The sequence below is a fragment of the Melanotaenia boesemani genome, chromosome 6 (assembly GCF_017639745.1).
Source record: "Melanotaenia boesemani isolate fMelBoe1 chromosome 6, fMelBoe1.pri, whole genome shotgun sequence".
Classification (NCBI taxonomy): Eukaryota; Metazoa; Chordata; class Actinopteri; order Atheriniformes; family Melanotaeniidae; genus Melanotaenia; species Melanotaenia boesemani.
In genome coordinates this window covers 4,417,998-4,439,098 of record NC_055687.1, presented here as the reverse complement: position 1 = coordinate 4,439,098, position 21,101 = coordinate 4,417,998, and the positions used below count along the sequence as shown (strand labels likewise).

Here is a 21,101-nt window from a genome sequence, read left to right as displayed (position 1 = left end):
CCTCCTCAACCGTCTTTGGGCTGGGAGTCTGAATGAGAGGTTTCACCTCTCCATTAACTGGGTCGCTTCTAGCCAGAGCGCCTTCACACACAGCTGCAGCTTCTGCAGACACTTAATCTGGTTCTTGATGGCCTGTTTCGGGACCAACAGGGAAAAATGGCCCACAGGCTGCATAAAATCAGCTTTGCAGCAACAGTCAAGAGCTACACTGGAAGGAGCCGCAAGAAACCGGTCCAAGTCAAAGGACGTAGCCATCTCGATCAGAACAATAAAGTCCACTGCTCCACACCAACCTTGCTAAATATTTTACAAGAAAATAAGCTCCCGGACAAGCCCCCACTTTATTACGACCCACTGTAGGGGTATGAGAAACTCAAGCTCAAAAAGTAGCCAAAGCAGTTGTATGCTATCGAAGGCAAAACCAAAATGAAATTAGTAATTATTATTAAACTGACAACATAAACAGTCAGGTTTAACCCTGCTGAAAACTCCGAGTATTCTACGTGCCAAAATGCCACCACTAAGCACAGCAAACAGTCAAAAGCCACCACAATTCTGTCAAGCTGAGGGGGAACCATCTGTGCTAAACAGCTTCTCCCCCCAGAATGAACACAGCAGCAGTCCTTTATTTCCTGGTTGCTGGCAGGCTGCGATGTGATTGGCTGGGTGATGAGCCAACCAGAGGGAAGGAGACGAGGGTGCGTCTGGTCAAGCCACTCCGAACAGGCAGGACTGGCATTTGCATGTGTGACGAGCCTCAGGGGGCAGCAATGACCGGCTTCCGTGACAATAATAATAATAATAATAAATTCATAACGCACTTTAAATTTTAGAACATTCTCAAAGTGCCATTTCTATTTTGCATGGACAAGCATGTGTCTTTTTACAGAGACAGGCCACCTAAATAATTCACCACAGACCTCACAGGAAAATGGTCTCTGTCCTGTGTGGATTCTCATGTGTTTGTTTAAGTTTGACTTGTGACTAAATCTTTGTCCGCATTCCTCGCAACTGAATGGTTTGTCTCCTGTATGGATTCTCATGTGTATGTCTAAGCTTGCCTTTTGACTAAATCTTTGTCCACATTCATCACAGCTGAATGGTTTGTCTCCTGTGTGGATACTCATGTGTTGGTTTAAGCTTGTCTTGCGACTAAATCTTTGTCCACATTCATCACATCTGAATGGTTTTTCTCCTGTGTGGATCCTCAAGTGTTGGTTTAAGCTTGTCTTTTGACTAAATCTTTGTCCACATTCATCACAGCTGAATGGTTTGTCTCCTGTGTGGATTCTCATGTGTCGGTTTAAGCTTGTCTTGCGACTAAATCTTTGTCCACATTCCTCACAGCTGAATGGTTTGTCTCCTCTGTGGATTCTCATGTGTTGGTTTAAGCTTGTCTTGCGACTAAATCTTTGTCCACATTCATCACAGCTGAATGGTTTGTCTCCTGTGTGGATACTCATGTGTTTGTTTAAGCTTGTCTTTTGACTAAATCTTTGTCCACATTCATCACAGCTGAATGGTTTGTCTCCTGTGTGGATCCTCAAGTGTTGGTTTAAGCTTGTCTTTTGACTAAATCTTTGTCCACATTCATCACAGCTGAATGGTTTGTCTCCTGTGTGGATTCTCATGTGTTGGTCTAAGCTTGTCTTTACACGAAATCTTTGTCCACATTCCTTACAGTAGAATGGTTTGTCTCCTGTGTGGATTCTCATGTGTCGTATTGAGCTTGACTTGTAACTAAATCTTTTTCCACATTCATCACAGCTGAATGGCTTTTCTCCTGTGTGGATTTTCATGTGTCGGTTTAAGTGTGTCTTGTGATTAAATCTTTGTCCACATTCCTCACACCTAAATGGTTTGTCTCCTGTGTGAATTCTCATGTGTAGCACAAGTTTTCTTTTATGACTACAGATGTGACCACAAACATCACATTTAACTGCTTTTGTCCCTGTGTGAACTCCTCTACGCAAATTTATATTTTGTGTTACTTTAAAACATTTCTTATGCTTTAAACAACTCAAAGAATTCTCTGTTAAATGTCTCTGGAGAGATTGTTGGTCGTGAAACTTTTCACCACATTCAGAGCAGCTGAGGGAGTTGTTGGCAGTGTTACACTCTACATCATCGTTTACACCTGACCCATGTGCCCTGTTGTCATTCCAACTTTTTTCACTCTTTTTGCATCCTGATTGGGCCACAGTTCCTCTGGTTCCTCTTTTAAGTAGAGGGGATCTGGATCCAGCTTGTCCAGACTCCATTTCCAGGGAACCCCCTCTTCAATCACCAACAGCTGCTGCAGGTAACACTGAAAGAAAAAAGAAAGACAAAACTGGATTTCAAGGAGCCTGAACAGTGATGTTGACAGGTTCTCAATGTAGTGAGTCTCCGGCAGCTGGTGGTTTAAGTCGGTCCCTGGGAAATTCAGTGGCTCCCCAATGTAAAAAAAACATATCTTTAAATTTGTTATATTCTTCTATTTCTTAAAATGTAGTGTTAAACTTATTTGATGGGTTTATGGTATGACATGGTTATAAATAACAGACAGTCTCCCTGTGTTGCACTTCGGTCCACATCAAGTGTTAGGATAAGGTAATAAAATAAGGAATAAAATAAATAACTACAAAACAGACTCTTATATAGTGTTTACTATACAGAGCAATTATGCAAATATACATGCATTAATGTCTGAAACTATAAATAAAGTATATAATACTTAATTTCCTACTGTCACTAGAGATGTGACGTTCATGAACGAATCGATTCTTTTGAACGACTTTTTTAAATGAACGATGGGAACCGATTCACATCTGTGAGCCGTTCACTTGTGAATCATTCTTTTTATATACAAGTGTATATACAAATTTTTCAATTTTTTTCAAATCAAATCAAATCTAGCTTTATTTATAAAGCGCTTTTCATGCCATAGGTAACACAAAGTTTTTTACATGATTAAAAACATAAGAATAAAAACACTCAATGAAATCTTTCACACAGGCACACGCATGTACACAACACACGCCAAGCCCAATCCCCCCACCCCCCTTTTAGCTAAAAATGACTGAATGAATAAATAAATGAATAAAAAAGTTAATAAGAAGTAGAACAGTTGAGTAAAATGAAAATAAAATAAATAACATTTGTGACATCATAGAAGTCTGATGTCCAACACGCTCCATTAATGTGAAGCATCTGTGGGTAGAGAGTATTATTTGGAAAGAAATGCTGTGAGTTCTGTCCAAAACATTTACTAGAATTTGCACTGACTGCTCAGGTTTATCCTTTTTTATCTATATTTTTCCTATAATTTTTAAATCTTGTATAACAAATTTTCTATAGGTACATATTTTGATTGTTTGTCATTCTTATATATTGTAAAGTTTGAAAGATATTGTGAGAACGAGCCAGTCTTTTGAATGGCTCTTTAAAAGGAACGGCTCCTCAAGATCCGGCTCCCTTCCAAAAGCCATATATCCCATCTCTAACTGCCACATCCCCAGGCCTGTGGCCGGTGGTTGTGGTAATTTACGTTCTGGTGCTCGGTTGCTTCTCTGCAATTGGCTGTGGATGCAGCAGGGACCTCCCTCCTCTTCCCACCTCCAGAACCCCTGCTCTTCTGTTGTTGGGCGACTACAGTTCCGCACTTCCTCTCTGCCAGCCAACCAGAAGGACTCCAGGCCTTTAGGAAGGAGGAAGTGCCAGCACTCAGGGCAGCTGTGTACCATTAGGCCCACAGCTCGCCAACTGGGATTGTGTATAGAAGTGGCTGGTCTGAGTAACCCTTGTGGGATTTTGTAAGAGCATTTAGAATTCCCTTAGTTTAGTTCACGGTTGTGTTTTTGGTTGAGATAATTGAGGATATGCGCGCTCATCGTGTGTGAGTGGCTTTTGAATTAAGTTTTATAGCAGATTTTGGTTTGTAGTTTGAATAGTTTTTGGTTTGTATTGAAGGCTACCGTCTGGTATTGCATTTTGGTTTTGGTTTGTATAAAAAGCTCCAATTTGGTTAAGGTTAAGAGTAAAACTAAGATTTTTGGATTTCTATTAGAATAAGTATTTTGTTTTCGTATAGTAGTTTGGGTAATACATAAAGAGGATTTTTTATTATTTTGTTTAATTGTTAATTGTTATTGGTAATTATTACCTGAATTGAGGACACCTTATGTTGTTTTTTTTTCTTTTTTGAACCTGGTTTTGTAATAAATTTCTTGTATATAAGCTGGACCAAACTTAAAGTCTTTTTTTGCTATTGATCCCAATTCCCCTGGATTTGAGACATGATCATAACAAAAGTGGGGGCTCGTCCGGGAGCTTTTTTTTTTTAATTGGAGGATACGGTGAGAGCATATAATCTCAATTTGTGTAGTAGTAGTGATATCTGCATTTTTGCCTGTGGTGGCTGGTCTGCCCAAGGAGGCAGGACCTAGCAAGACTGAGCGTGATTGTCAGTTGGGCTCAGCTGGTGTCGAGGAAGCATCTTCTGTGGGGGATGGCAGGATGACTCCACCCGTCACTCTTCCTAAGTATGATCCGCTTCTCTCTGAGAATGGCTCAGGTTCCTCATGGCTAGATGCCCGGTTGAGGATGAAATTGACAAGGCTGCAGTTGGAGCATCAGCGCAGTTTGCAGCTCGAGATCCGTCGCATGGAAATCGAGGCTGATGAGCAGGTGCGCATGCGTCGTTTGGAGCTGGAAGCTCAAACCCAGTCCACTTTACGGGCGACTGATGGCTCTAGCATGTCATCAGATGCCTCGGTCCCCTCTAGTCTCTTAGATATCACTAAATTTATTCCTTTTGTTCCAGTATTCTGGGATGGAGACTTCTATTTTGCAGCGTTTGAAAGAATAGCGCCAACTTTGAAGTGGCCAAAGGACTGGTGGGCCCTTCTTGTGCAATGCAGATTAAAAGAGGTCGTAGCAGCGCCCCCTCTTCTTGACAGCTAGGGCTACGACATTGTGAAGGCTGCGGTACTCAAAGCTTTTGAATTTGTACCGGAAGCCTACCGACAGAAATTTAGAACGTATCAAAAGACCCAATCCCAGACTTACGTTGAATTTGCACAGGAAAAGGGCAGTCTCTTTGACCGGTGGTGCTCTTTAGGTGGTGTGAGCACTTTTGATTCTCTGAGAGAACTAATCCTCTTAGAGGAATTTAAGAAACAGCTACCCAAGAGTGTGGTAGTTTATTTAAATGAGCAGTGTGTGGCTACTTTGTCGGCTGCTGCTGTAATTGCTGACGAATATGTGCTCACTAATTAAACAGTATATAAGCCCGTTGTGAAAAACACTACTGTTGAAAATATGAAATCAGCCAAACCTCGCGTTCAAGAAGAACGCTCATTATTATTGCCACAAAGTAAATAATAATAGTAAATAAAATAAAAATGTTAAGGGATACGGGAGGTTCCCAAACGCTCATTTGAGCAGATGCGCTGCCCTTCACTGAAAGCTCATATGCAGGGTACACGCTACAGCATCTCCATGACAATCAACGCTCTGGTTGTCTCGCATTAATAAGTTTCACAGCTTATTTCAGCACATTCCTTCTCGCACCACTGTCATCTCCCATGACACTGATGGGAAACAACAGACCAGTCAAACAGCACCTGCACTGGTGTAGCTTGCCCAAGAGACAGCTCATGATTCAGGAAACCGACTATTTAGTCCACAACGGCTAGCCAAGCCAACTTTATTTATAAAGCACTTTACGACAGCAGCTACTGAACATGCTGAACTGAAAAGTGCTGAACATAATATAAGTAAAAACAGAAAAACATTAAATAAAAAAGACAAAATCATTAAAACAATTAAATCAATACAAAATAAAAACAATACAAGCAATAAAAGCAAAATCATACTGGGTGAAAAGCCAATGAAAAGAGGTGGGTCTTTAGAAGGGATTTAAAACTGAACAGTGATGAAGCCTGTCTGACCTGCAGTGGCAGACATTTCCACAGCTCTGGTCCCGCCACAGAAAAAGCCCTTTCCCCTCTGAGCTTTCTCCGCATCCTTGGCACCTCCAGGAGCAGCTGATCCGCTGACTGAAGGGACCGGGAGGGGGAGTATATGTGAAGCAGCTCAGAGAGGTAGTGGGGGCAAGGTCATTTAAAGACTTAAAAACAAATAAAAGAATTTTAAAATGAACTCTAAAAAGAACAGGCAACCAGTGCAGTGTCGCTAAAACAGGATAGATGTGTTCTCTCCTTTGTGTTCCAGTTAACAGACGTGCTGCAGCATTTCGCACCAGCTGCAGACAGGACAGAGATTTCTGAGAGACACCGAAGTATACGGCATTGCAGTAGTCCAGCCGTGTTGTTATGAAAGCATGAATAACTGTTTCAAAGTCCTGCTTTGAAAGAATGTCTTTGGCCTTTGCCAGTTGCCTCAGCTGGAAAAAGCTAGCTTTCACAACTGCACTGATCCGCCTGTCTAGGTTAAAATCACTGTCCATTTTCACTCCCACGTTTGTCACATCAGATTTACAATACTGTGCCAGAGGACCCAAGTCGACAGGAGAGGACCTACTGTCAACCAGGACTAAAAACCATGACTTCTGTCTTCTTTTCATTAAAATGAAGAAAATTTAAGGCCATCCAGGCTTTGACTTCATTGAGACAGATTACGAGTTTTTCTAAGGAATACGAGTCCTTGTGTTTAAGAGGGACATAGACCTGACTATCATCAGCATACAGACGGAAAGCACAATTGTGCTTCCTAATAACTGACCCAAGGGGTAGGAGGTATAATGAAAAGAGCAAGGCCCAAGAATGAATCCCTGGGGGACACCACAGGATAGAGGAGCAGGGGATGACTGGAAATGGTCCAATTTAAGAGAGAATGTCCTCTCACACAGGTAGGACCCGAACCATTCCAAGGCAGTACCATGAATGCCAACACAATGCTCCAGACGAGTCATTAAAATGTTGTGATCCACTGTGTCAAAGGCTGCTGTTAAATCCAATAAAACCAAGAGTGCATGGTCACCAGAATCTGTAGCTAATAAAAGATCATTAAAAACCCTCAGTAGAGCCGACTCAGTGCTATGAAGAGGTTTGAAACCAGACTGAAAAACCTCAAAAACATTATTTTCCTCTAAAAACTCTTATCTGTGTATAAACAATCCTCTCTAGGATTTTAGAAATGAAAGGAAGTTTGAAAATTGGTTGGAAATTACACAGAATGGTGGGATCCACGTTGGGTTTTTTGAGCAGAGGTTAGACTATAGCATGCTTGTATTCTTTAGGATTCTTTAGGATTGGCTCGCTACGTAACTAAATTAGATCTGTTAAAAGTAGGGATGCACCGATGTGAAAATTTTGGCCGATACCGATATTAATATTGTTGTTATGGCCGATAACAGATATTTACAGATGTCGATATATATATTTTGTTTTAAAAGGTTTAAGATTATCAAATTCTGTACAAAGTGAAAATACGGCAAACATTAGGGGTGTTAGCTTCCCACCATTGTTTGTGAAGTTCTGGATGGCAGTTTTTCAGATGACATATCAAATTTGTGGTGCTGGACGAGTTCACACGGCATCCTCCTCGCATTACTTCCACTCTGCAGATATTGCATACTGCTTTTCGAGTACCTTCTTTCTACACTGTAAAAATTACCACATAGCTGAAATTGCTTCTTGCTTCAGTTACATCCCACAATGTAGTGCTGCATCGCTGTCACATGTCCAAACATGGCTGCATGGCCAAACCTTCCGACACACGTACACAATCAGCAATTATATGAAAATAAATATCGGCTGTTAATATCGGCCCAGTTTTGGTTATCGGACCGATACCGATATCTTAAAAAATGACTAACATCGGCCGATACCGATATTAATGCCGATGGTGCATCCCTAGTTAAAAGGATACTGGCAAGTCCCACTAACAGAAACATCGCTGACCTGTCTCCAAATGTAAGTATTGCAGTTATTGTAGCTTCAGGTGAGAGAAGCTTTTCTAAACTCAAACTCATAAAAAACATACCTGCGAACCACCATGACACAGAAAGGCTGTCCTCCCTGGCTGTTCTTTCGATTAAGCAAGAAATCACAAAATCCTTAGACATGAAAGATGTCATAGCAAAATTTGCTGATGCCAAGCTCACAAAGTCAAGTTTTGATAAAGAGAGCAGGAGTAACAGAGAGAGAGAAGAAAACTCAGAGATGAAGACAAATAGAGAGGAGAAAAGTTCAGAGAGAGTTCAGAGGAAGGGCTGACAGTGTCATGCAAAGAAAATAACCTGACACACTATGTAAAACAAATAAAACTAAATAGAAACAAATATGTCATTATTGCCTTTAGTAAAAAAGAAGGATGATAAAACAACACTGTACATCAATACTGAGAATCAGAGAAGCTTTAAATTCCTCAGCACTGTGGAAGAAATTTGACTTATTATGCCTTATTGCTTCATATATTCACTTCATTAAGGGTTCATTATCACTTTTTACATTGTACATTTTTACTCATCATGCTTTAATTGACTTTTCGGGTTTATTCTCTTCATGTACATGCTCTGTTAAAAGTTCACTATGAGGGTAAGATGACCTTTATCTGGTCCTTCCTCAGACCCTTAGACTGGTTCTGGTGGAGACAACTATGTGAGGCTGCTTTGACGTTGTTGCGTGTCAAAATGGTTTATATCATCGGAAAGACGAGACTTTGAGCTTTCATTTGATGTGTATATTGTGGGCATTCATGACGGAGGGGCTTGCACACATGGCTGCAATGTTGTTGATTGGTAGTCATGTACCAGAGCCATAAGCATAGTGATGGTAAACTCATAACCTGCTTCCAATTCAACAGCACATTGTGCTATATTTTAACTATGCTGTTCTTCTTTAGGTACCATGTACTATAGTTAATTTTGTAATATATACTGTATAATGTAATATAAACAATATTATATTTGTGTAAACACATATAAACTATTTACATTCCATAAAGATTTTTCACACATATATATATATGCACACACACACACACATATAAAGTTTATAATATATATTTACACACACAAAATAGTGTATACTTCATTTATAGTTTCAGACAATAATGCATGTTTATTTGCATATATTGCTCTGTATATACTAGACACCACTTTATAAGAGTCTGTTTTATTACTTGCTACTTATTTTATTACTTTTTACTTATCCTAATACTTGCACTAGAGTGACATCTGCCAGCAAAAAAAATTCTTCCTTGTTTTTTAGTCCAGGAGAAAAACCTGACTCGGATGTTTCTGTGTCAGTATTCTCTGGATCCTTGGTCTGACTACTGAACCCTAAAGCTGACCAGACACTGTATCAGTTTAATTTGACTATAGTATACAGCGCATTTGCAGAGATCCTGTTTCCAAGCTGCTCACTCAGCTCTGTCCAGACTCTGGCCCTAGGAGTGACCATGCTTCCCTTTTCCAGTACTACGGCCTCTTTTGATGAGCAGAGAACTTCCAGAAGGGAATCTTTTTGTGTATCCAAATGTCCACCCTACTCCCTAACCCCTCACTCACTACATAGAGCTGCACTACATAGTGACTCATTCTCTTGGCGATCCGGACACAAAGCTGCCTATTTTTCCCTCGCCGTAAACCACGTGACTACCAGCCGTCACCACGGCAACCACAAGGTTGTAGGAGGTTGAAGGTAAAGCCTAAATAAACTTTAATGGTGTTGGATTTGATATAATTTTGTCGTTTATATATGCCATCAACAGCTTTGAGTAGTTATTACCAAGTATTCTCATTAACCTGTTATTAATCTACTGCAGTCAAATGAAAGATGTGTTTTAACATCCAAGTTACACATTTAGACAATTTTCACTTATCTGGGTCTTTTATTATATAAATGGATGTGAATACCCAGGAAAGTCTAACTGGTTTGTCTTTGCATTCATTAGATGAACCTTTCTTGCATGATGCCAAGTTACAGCATGATCTCCATTAGAAGGATGCAGCACTATGAAGTCTGGATTGTATTAACTGATAATATTACTGCTTTTTACTTACCTTTAAATCTTTTGAGAAACAGTAAAAACTAAATTGCTGTTTAAGGAGAAGAAAAAAATAGCTAAGGTTACAGCGATTTTTCCGTTATAAAATGTTAGGGCTGACAAGAAAACCGTTGGTCCATAAACTGATTTTACGACACATACTCCAGGTTTTCCGGCACAAACGATTTTTAAATTTATACAACAAACTTTTTTGGATATTGGATTAAAACAAACAAGAAGATGGATGATTAAATTGTCGACTATCATCAAAAGCAAACCAGCACTAACGCAGCACAAACGATCGAGACCATTTTCACTGTTTTGCGTGGGGTGGGGGGGGGCAGCTTCACGCAGGTCTGGACAACTGATCTATTTTCAAAGTTATTTTGGAACTTACAAAAGCATATCTTGTTAGTGTTACACATGAACATCCTCCATCAGGATATGCCGTGTGCATTCATTAAGAATCTGCCTACACCTCAAGATAAAAGTCCTTCGAGCCATGGTGAACTTGTGCCTCTACCCACTCCGGTTGTAAGGACAAGGGTGATTGGGGACGTGTAATGACTGACGAGTGCCACACACTAAATGAACTGAGAAGCAGGAAGACTAGTTAAAAACACCCCAGATCTAAAAGAAGAGCAAAGAATAATGACAATAAGGACAAACTGGATAGACAGTAGACGAAAACCAGTTACTACAGATCTGTTCCTGTCTCAACTCAACTCAACTTTATTTATATAGCCCTTTAAAACAACCACAGCTGAAACAAAGTGCTGTACATAAATGGACAAAGCAACACAAAGTACAAAAATCAACCAGGAAATAAATAATATCATAAAATATAATAAAATAATTGTTCACTGTTTTAAAAACGGTTTTAAAACAACAAGCAACAATAAGCAATTAAAACAATAAGCAATTTTAAAAGAACAAATATAAACAAATAAAACCAATAAGTAAAACAAACCACTGCACACTAAAACAGGAACAGTCTCACAATGGGCTGAAAGCCAAAGAATAAAAATGGGTTTTAAGGTGAGTTTTAAAAAAGTTTTAAAAAAGCTCATTCCACAGTTTTGGACCAGTGACCGAAAAAGCTCGATCCCCCCTGAGCTTCCGTTTGGACCTCGGTACGTCCAGGAGCAGCAGGTCAGCTGACCTGAGGCACCGAGCAGGAGCATAGGGGTGGAGTAGCTCAGAGAGGTAAGGAGGCGCCAGACCATTTAAAGATTTAAAAACAAATAAAAGAATCTTAAAATGGACTCTGTAGTGCACTGGCAGCCAGTGAAGTGAGGCCAGGATGGGGGTTATGTGCTCCCTCTTACGTACTCCAGCTAGGAGGCATGCAGCTGCATTTTGCACCAACTGGAGACGTGCGAGGGAGGACTGGCTAACCCCGAAATAAAGAGCATTACAATAATCCAGCCGAGATGTAATGAAGGCATGGATTACTGTTTCAAAGTGTTGTTTATTAAGAAAAGATTTGACCTTAGCAAGCTGCCTGATGTGGAAAAAGCTGGACTTCACTACAGAGCTGATTTGACTATCCAGTTTAAAGTCGCTGTCCATCTTAAAACCCAAGTTTGAGACTGTTGGCTTTAAAAAACCTGCCAAAGGACCCAAATCAATGGTGCAGGGTTCACAAAAGCTACTGGGACCGAACACCATCACTTCAGTTTTTTCCTCATTAAGGAATAAAAAGTTTAGGACCAACCAGGCTTTTATATCTTTGTGACATGCCAGAAGAGGGGCAAGGGAGAAAGACTGTTTCTTTTTAAGGGGCATATATATCTGACTGTCGTCAGCATAAAAGTGATAGGAGATGCCATGCCTTCTCAGGATTGAGCCCAGGGGCAGTAAATACAAAGAGAAGAGCAGAGGCCCTAAAATCGACCCCTGGGGAATCCCATAAGGAAGTGGAGCAGAGCTGGATTCAAAGTTTCCAGAGGTCACACTCATGCTTCTGTCAGAGAGATAAGACTTGAACCACTCCAATGCAGTACCACCAATACCCACTAGGTGGCATAACCAAGTCACTAAAGTGTTGTGGTCCACAGTGTCAAAATCTGCTGTTAAATCTAATAAAATAAGAATAATATGTTCACCAGAGTCATTTGCTAAGAGGATGTCGTTGAACACTCTTAACAAAACTGACTCGGTGCTGTGCAGAGTTTTAAAACCAGACTGAAACACCTCCAGGACATCATGATCATCTAAAAACAGCTTGAGTTGAGTGTGGACAACTTTTTCTAAGATTTTAGAAATAAAAAAATTGTCTACCTGATGTTTTTTAATCAAAAAGCCAGACTTTTATGAAAAGGACAGAAACATTGTGTTCAAATTCTAGTTGTTTTTTGCAATAAACCAGAGACCTGATACCATTGTTTCTTTGTAACTTATGTACATTCTGCTCTGACAGCACCCGAAGTTTATTAAATGCTGTTTTAACATGATATATTGACTTTACAATAGCATGAAATTAGAGTCGTTCAGCAACTGTCAACTATTATGTTTTTAACCATGAAAGACCAAGATACAGAACAAAAATAAGCTAAATTATTTTTTACTTCGAATCTTTTGTTTTAGGAGGCCTCCGATGCAGGAATTTGAAAGTTTTCAAATTCAATGCTAATGCTAATCAAAGGTCCACTACACCCAAATAATACTGTCTGGTTGGCCTCTTATACTCTCTCCTTAACATAAAATCCAGAAAATTCAGTCTGTTGTTCTTTCTACTAAAGCTACAAACTGCTCTCAGATAATAGCCTAGGATCATAGAAATAAACTACAAAGATATATTGAGTTTCAAACACGACTATAGACGATGGGAGCTTTAACAAACAATTCAGTATTTAACTGTGGTCTAAGCTAAACTTATCAGAATTTATCAGTAAAACACACTTAGAACTTAACTACAATGAATTATTTAAGACTTTAAATTTCTAGTATAATGTTTTCAATGTTGTCATGTGAGAAAATCAGTGTCCTTTGTGTAATGTAGTAATTAACAGTAAGCCTACAGCGTTAAGTACAGCAGTTGAAATCAGTTGACATTATCAACAAAAATGTTGAAAAGTTATTTTCATCACTACATTCCTAATGCTTCCCTAATTATTCGTCATTTAATGTTAATTCAACTTACAGAAAATGACAGTGATGCACATTTTTGTAAATGATTGTGGAACTTATACTTATGCTAAATTCAGAGGTCAGACACTCACGTAAGTACGTGTCTCCGTTAGCAGTAACGGGGCGTCAGATTGGCTCCAATCAGTTTGCTGGGTGGCAGATCACAACGGCAGAAACCATCGCTGTTTTTCTGAGAAGATACACATTCATCCAATTAGATTCAAGTTCTTGTTTGCACGCTGTTATCCCAACGACGTTTTGAAAATTGGACGGCTTTATAAATAGATCAATATTCCGGGCGGTTTTGTTGTGGAAAATGAGTGAAAGGTGATTTCAAATAAGGATTGAGGAAATTCAAGACATTATATACTGTGTGTGTGTGTATATATATATATATATATATATATATATATGAAAGGAGGAGGAGGGAAAACACAGGGTACAGCAGAAGAGATTTTCACGAGAAGTTTTTCTTCCTCTTGTCGATACAGCCATGGTCACTGTCAAAGAAAGGTTTTCCTATGTGGAAACATTTTTCCAGCTTTATGGATTTCTCCATTCTAAGGACCTGATAAAAGCACAGAGGTGGTAGGGAGGCTAGGGGAAGGCTGCCACAAACTGGAGCAGTCAACAGAAGATGTTGAAGCTCAGGACCTGAGCCTGGAGGTAAAGGGGGCAGTTCAGTCCTTCCCCACAGACATCTCAACACCATCAGAGATGTTAAATCACATTTATAAGGAGAACATCGTTGACCTGTCTCCAAATGTAAGTACTGCAGTTATTGTAGCTTCAGGTGAGAGAAGCTTTTCTAAATTCAAACTCATAAAAAACATACCTGCGAACCACCATGACACAGAAAGGCTGTCCTCCCTGGCTGTTCTTTCGATTAAGCAAGAAATCACAAAATCCTTAGACATGAAAGATGTCATAGCAAAATTTGCTGATGCCAAGCTCGCAAAGTCAAGTTTTGATAAAGAGAGCAGGAGTAACAGAGAGAGAGAAGAAAAACTCAGAGAAATGAAGACAGAGAGAGAAGGAGAAAAGTTCAGAGAGAGTTCAGAGGAAGGGCTGACAGTGTCATGCAAAGAAAATAACCTGACACACTATGTAAAACAAATAAAACTAAATAGAAACAAATATGTCATTATTGCCTTTAGTAAAAAGAAGGATGATAACACAACACTGTACATCAATACTGAGAATCTGGAGAAGCTTTAAATTCCTCAGCACTGTGGAAGAAATTTGACTTATTATGCCTTATTGCTTCATATATTCACTTCATTAAGGGTTGATTTATCCCATTATTTCTTTCATTATATATTCATTCATTTATTCATTCATTCATTGTTACTTACACTTTTTACATTGTACATTTTTACTCATCATGCTTTAATTAACTTTTAAGGTTTATTCTCTTCATGTACATGCTCTGTTAAAAGTTCACTATGAGGGTAAGATGACCTTTATCTGGTCCTTCCTCAGACCCTTAGACTGGTTCTGGTGGAGACACAACTATGTGAGGCGGCTTTGACGCCAGTCCTGGGAGTTGTGTGTCCACCCAAGGTCTTCAGGAAGGAGGACTTTTTCTACACAAATGTAGAAGTATTATTTTAACTCTTGCCTCCCCAGAGTCTCTTTCGACTTCATGAGAGTCAGAACGACCACTCTCGTTACTTCCAAGTAATTTGTCTGTGTTCATTTCCCTTTAATACATTTAGTCATACTTTTACTCATTTCAGATTCTTGGTAATCCTTCTACAACAGCATCCACATCACAGAGGATCGTTCATGTTCTGTTATTAGCAACATGTTATAAGAAAAAAGCACTAAGAGAGTTATACTTTGTAGGAACACTCAGGAAGATAAATCTTAGAAAATCTGGTTTCCAAATGATACAGATCCATTAACCCCTTATCAAGTGGGGTCATTTTGGCAAAAAGGCCTGTAATATGACCTCCAAATTAGAATTACTGCTGTTATTGAACCCTCTGGATTATAAGTACAGGCTTGGGTTCTTTGTAAACGTAACACTCTCTAGTTTCACCCACAGCAATCAGAATCACTGTAAGTATTACTGATAAAAAGTTATACACTTTAGAACACACAGAAAAAAATATTTTTTTGTCCTCGCCTAACCTGTACGGAGAGAATGGGACCAATCTTGATGTGAAATATTGATGTTTGACTCATAGAGAGCCCTCAAAGGAAAAGAAAGTCAACATTTAAACTTTCTGCTTTTCTGTTAAAAAAGGCTTTAGTGTTAGTGCTGTGGTTGTTGCGTGTCAAAATGGTTTATATCATCGGAAAGACGAGACTTTGAGCTTTCATTTGATGTGTATATTGTGGGCATTCATGACGGAGGGGCTTGCACACATGGCTGCAATGTTGTTGATTAGTAGTTGATTAGCACCACACAATTTCTAACCAGTTTTTACTCCAGAGCCATAAGCATAGTGATGGAAAACTCATAACCTGCTTCCAATTCAACAGCACATTGTACTATATTTTACTATGCTGTTCTTCTTTAGGTACCATGTACTATAGTTAATTTTGTAATATATGCTCTATAATGTAATATAAACAATATTATATTTGTGTAAACACATATAAACTATTTACATTCCATAAAGATTTTTCACACATATATATATATGCACACACAAAGATATAAAGTTTATAATATATATTTACACACACAAAATAGTGTATACTTCATTTATAGTTTCAGACAATAATGCATGTTTATTTGCATATATTGCTCTGTATATAGTAGACACCACTTTATAAGAGTCTGCTACTTATTTTATTACTTTTTACTTATCCTAATACTTGCACTAGAGTGACATCTGCCAGCAAAAAAAATTCTTCCTTGTGTTTTAGTCCAGGAGAAAAACCTGACTCGGATGTTTCTGTGTCAGTATTCTCTGGATCCTTGGTCTGACTACTGAACCCTAAAGCTGACCAGACACTGTATCAGTTTAATTTGACTATAGTATACAGCACTTTTGCAGAGATCCTGTTTCCAAGCTGCTCACTCAGCTCTGTCCAGACTCTGGCCCTAGGAGTGACCATGCTTCCCTTTTCCAGTACTACGGCCTCTTTTGATGAGCAGAGAACTTCCAGAAGGGAATCTTTTTGTGTGTCCGAATGTCCACCCTACTCCCTAACCCCTCACTCACTACATAGGGCTGCACTACATAGTGACTCATTCTCTTGGCGATTCGGACACGAAGCTGCCTATTTTTCCCTCGCCGTAAACCACGTGACTACCAGCCGTCACCACGGCAACCACAAGGTTGTAGGAGGTTGCAGGTAAAGCCTAAATAAACTTTAATGGTGTTGGATTTGATATAATTTTGTCGTTTATATATGCCATCAACAGCTTTGAGTAGTTATTACCAAGTATTCTCATTAACCTGTTATTAATCTACTGCAGTCAAATGAAAGATGTGTTTTAACATCCAAGTTACAGGAAAATCTAACTGGTTTGTCTTTGCATTTATTAGATGAACCTTTCTTGCATGATGCCAAGTTACAGCATGATCTCCATTAGAAAGATGCAGCTCTATGAAGTCTGGATTGTATTAACTGATAATATTACTGCTTTTTACTTACCTTTAAATCTTTTGAGAAAAAGTAAAAACTAAATTGCTGTTTAAGGAGAAGAAAAAAATAGCTAAGGTTACAGCGATTTTTCCGTTATAAAATGTTAGGGCTGACAAGAAAACCGTTGGTCCATAAACTGATTTTACGACACAAACTCCAGGTTTTCCGGCACAAACAATTTTTAAATTTATACAACAAACTTTTTTGGATATTGGATTAAAACAAGCAAGAAGCTGGATGATTAAATTGTCGACTATCATCAAAAGACAAAGCCACCTTCTTCTAAAACCACACTACAACCTTCTTCTCTGTAAAATTAATTATTCTCCAGTTTTCTGGGTAATAAAATCGGACGAATTGTAAACAACCGTTTTCGTGAGGCTGCGTGAACGGTCTAACATTTGAAATATTATTTAGCCTTTAGAAACCAAAGCAGCACAAACTATTTTTTTTTCTGGACAAACCAGCACTAACGCAGCACAAACGATCGAGACCAATCACTGCAACTTTAATGCAACTTTAACAAACAACAGACCTCCTCTGCATTACCCGGTACGCATACACCATCAACTTAACTTCTGTTTCTGATTGTGAGTGTAAAAACATAGATGCATCTTCTAAACCCAACGTGTTTGTGCAGCAGTGATTAAAGACATACAAACAGTCCCTGTGCTTAAAAACATAGATGCATCTTCTAAACCCAACGTGTTTGTGCAGCAGTGATTAAAGACATACAAACAGTCCCTGTGCTTAAAAACATAGATGCATCTTCTAAAGCCAAAGAGGAAGAGACCTGAGAAGCATTTACCATTTAAAACCACCACTAAGGATCCTGTACAACACTTTCCTAGAGTTCTGCATGAAAGTGGAAGAAACTGTTTGGTACCACGTGCAACAATGTGGTGGAAGACAAACAAAAGTCATCATTTATCCACTGCTACACACTGACAGAGAATGTCTGTAAAGAGAGAACAGACAAGACACATCACCAGACCTGCTGCAGATGGAAGAATATGAATAGTTTTTATTCTTTGTGCTGAAGGATTTAAAACTTTTCAGGATTTTAAGAGACGATATGACCCAGCATTTAGTATCTTCACTAAGGTAAAAGTTATTTTTCTCTCTTGTGTAAGATCTCAATCTAACCAGACTGATTAAATCTTTTTGGGGGGTTGGTGTTGCAGTTTTCTGAGAGTCCAGCAGAGGGCAGCCATGATCCTCATCAACAGCACCGAGCTGCAGTCCCTCCTCTTCTCCTTCCTGCAGAAATGCCTCCACAGCTCCAACCTCCTGTCTCCTCAAAACGACACTACCCATCATGCTCAGCTACATCCGGTCCAAGAAGCTGGAGCAAGGGGCCCGCCTGGCAGCTCCTGCAACCCTGCAGCCCTGCAGGAGCTCCCAGATTAAACTGAAACATGAGGAGGAAACAGTCTCCACACAAACAAAAAATAAAGTTTCCTCTTTGATTTCAACTCAACACCCTGCATCATGTCTGCGACTTTAATCCAGCAAGCAGGATTCATATGAAATATAGTAAAGGCTTTTTAATGAACTCTGGGCTCATTCAGTTTCAGAAACCACTTTTTAAGCAGTTCATTAGCTTAATACCAACTCTGCTGGTTCAGACACAAGAACCTGTGACGATGAGGACAAGATGGAAACCACCGGAGAGCTTAAACCTCCCTTTTGTGGTAAAGTGTTGCCCTGATTCCTATGTTCATAATATAATTAAAATACCATGACAGAAGTCCTGATCCAGTTCTCATTTCTTCATATTTGACTTTGTTTTAAATATTTTAAAGTGGTCTTGATCAATAGTTCTCCATCTTTCTGAAGGTCTTTCAAAGTTTTTCTTTGGACGTTTTCTGCTTTTTCCCCTCATTTCCAGTCCAGACTTGACTCTGTAGAAGACACAATTTTACCTGAAAAGGTCACTAACTCAATTTTGGAAACATTTTCTGAAACAGTAGCAAAAGCAATGTTTTCTGATGTTGGCTAAAGAATCAAGCTAAGTGCATATTATCCTGCTACCTGTACTATTAGTGCAGCACGTGCTCAATTTACGGTGGTTTTGTTAAGAAGATGTTAACAGAGCTATGAAAGGATCTAAAAGTTGACTCGGCCAGCCGGTTAAGTAACGCTCTGACAGCAGATGTTAGCTTAAACTTCCGCCACTCCCACAAGTTTAGAGACAGTTAATAAGTAAAACGGAAAGAAAACAGCAGCACAAACCTGTTTATAACACATTCCTTCAAACTTGTTCACGCTGTGTAGTCCACAAATGGGTCTGTGTCAGCTGATGTCACACTCGGGATAGCTGCAGTCAGTCGCCATGTTGGTTGCATCGTCGTTGTAAACGACTGTTCATCGTCTTTGCTGCGTTATAATCTTTGATAAAATGGGAGTCTCGTGTTGTGTGAAAGACTGTGTGAAAGAGTCACACGATAAAAAAGGTAGAGAAGTCAGCCACAACGTTAGATTTGTTCGGTTTCCCACCTTTAAAAGAGACTATGGACAGCAGGTTGAGGATGTAACTGAGGCGTTGGATGCCCGGTCGCAGCAGTGATGGAAGGACGTCACTTTCACCACCATCTCCCATCATGCGTGTGTAGCGGTTTTAGTACTCTCACATGCGTTGTGGTGCTCAGAAATCACAAGCCATTCAATGTCGAGTCTCTGACGCCTCTTTATTGGCATGTTCTGGATTTTTGAACATAAAGAAAGGTTCGTCAGCTCCCACAGTCTCAGCTCTGCCACACACACACGAGTCTTGCTGGTGACAGACTGTGTCGAAGCTACACATATGAACAGGCTAAACATTTTATACAAAGAAACAACAGGTACCTGGATTTTTGAACATAAAGAAAGGTTCGTCAGCTCCCACAGTCTCAGCTCTGCCACACACACTGAAACAAAATAAAGTGTACGTCTCACTGCTAAAACTGGCCTGCACGGACTTTAAGCTAGTAACTTGTAAATAGTATTTAATCCTCACACAACACGGATAACACTGAAATTAAAACTCAGTAGTTGTTAACTGGAGGAAATATTTGCATGTATGACAAATTAAGTGCTTTTACACACTGAATAAGAGTCACAGTAACGGAGCCCAGAAGAAGCTAACTTACCACGAGTCTTGCTGGTGACAGACTGTGGCGAAGCTACGGGGCGTAACAGCTAAATCTGCAGGGGGTTCGTCTTTGAGACGTTCAGGTGTTCCCAAAAATGTAAGAAATTATAACTACTCATAGTTAACAGCAGCAAATGAAGACTGAATAACTTAATGGGCAGTAGTAACAGTGACAGAAACACAGCTAATAATGGCAAGTGGAATCATTAACAATTTAACTCCGTTACACTCCCCCCTACTGATCACCACTAGCCAACATAACCAAAAGAAACCAAAAACAATGAATTCCTTTTTAACGTTTTTTTTTTTTTTCCAATAAAACACCGCCGGACTGTGAGGCCACACTACAGTCCAAACATACCAGGCACCCAGAACATCACACCAAGAGGAGGAAATAGGCAAAGGAGAAAAGAAAAAAAAAAATAAAAATAATCCAGTGCACGGTACTGCTCAGATCCTGACACCAAGTGTTCCAATCATAAGACTACTCTCGAAGAATTAGAATGGGGAAGGGTTGCAAAGCCTTCCAGCACCCATAGGAAAACATGCCCATATACATGTTAACACACTCATATCATGGCATTACACAGTACTACTAGTAACCACCTGGACTATGCATCATGGTACTCTCACACAGGCGTCACTACTCACAGAAAGAAAAAAAACAAAACAAATCCTCCTCATGGTTTGACCACAAACACATGTACTTATGCAAAGGTTATTGCTACACAACATAACATCAGCGACCAGCAAGAACTTTCTGGTGCATGTTCTGAATAAGTCTAACAACAGGTCTAACCACCCTCCCATACCTCGTTCTCACACCCATCGTTCTGTCACTGCTAAGGTTCAGATCCGCCCTTGGTACAACCTCAGAACCAGCACCAGAGGGCAGTGCATCAACCAGAGGTCTAAGGATAGGAGGTTGGGGGCTAGTCATTGCTCCAGGACAGTCCATATCAACAGTCATATTACATAGACTGGACTGGCCAGTCGCACCCGCAGTCCCCACTAAGTCATCAGGAGGAATGTCAACTTCCGTTGTTGACTGCTCCTCAGTGGCAACTGGAAGTTGCGAGATCCATGATGCAGTCCGATCTTCAGGCCCACAGGTAGGTAGATCAGAAGAACCCTCAATGCCTGCATTCCGCACAGACTCATCCATGTCTCTGTCAGTCAGATCACTAACAAAAGAGGCAGAGTCCTCTGGATTAGCAGGAAAAGGTAGGAAGTT

General features: G+C 39.7%; 1 protein-coding gene and 1 long non-coding RNA gene across 3 annotated transcripts; both read right to left on the bottom strand.

Moving 5' to 3' along the window:
- Positions 1 to 371: 371 nt before the first annotated feature.
- Positions 372 to 19,251, bottom strand: LOC121641660 (gastrula zinc finger protein XlCGF57.1-like). 2 transcript variants are annotated; one of them, XM_041987937.1, is made up of 4 exons: positions 19,234 to 19,251; positions 13,221 to 13,318; positions 2,042 to 2,308; positions 372 to 1,885 (listed from the first exon to the last, which is right to left on the bottom strand). In XM_041987937.1, exons 3-4 carry the CDS (start codon positions 2,259 to 2,261, stop codon positions 855 to 857), a joined length of 1,251 nt encoding a protein of 416 aa, XP_041843871.1. In that variant the 5' UTR covers positions 2,262 to 2,308; positions 13,221 to 13,318; positions 19,234 to 19,251; the 3' UTR covers positions 372 to 854. The 2 variants fall into 2 exon arrangements, with proteins under 2 accessions (XP_041843871.1, XP_041843870.1); XM_041987936.1 differs by having other exon boundaries at positions 372 to 2,308.
- Positions 19,252 to 19,295: 44 nt separating this feature from the next.
- LOC121641720 lies at positions 19,296 to 20,039 on the bottom strand. Its single transcript, XR_006010776.1, has 3 exons — positions 19,866 to 20,039; positions 19,582 to 19,643; positions 19,296 to 19,437 (listed from the first exon to the last, which is right to left on the bottom strand). It is a non-coding gene; the product is annotated as an uncharacterized LOC121641720 (long non-coding RNA).
- Between the last annotated feature and the right edge of the window lie 1,062 nt (positions 20,040 to 21,101).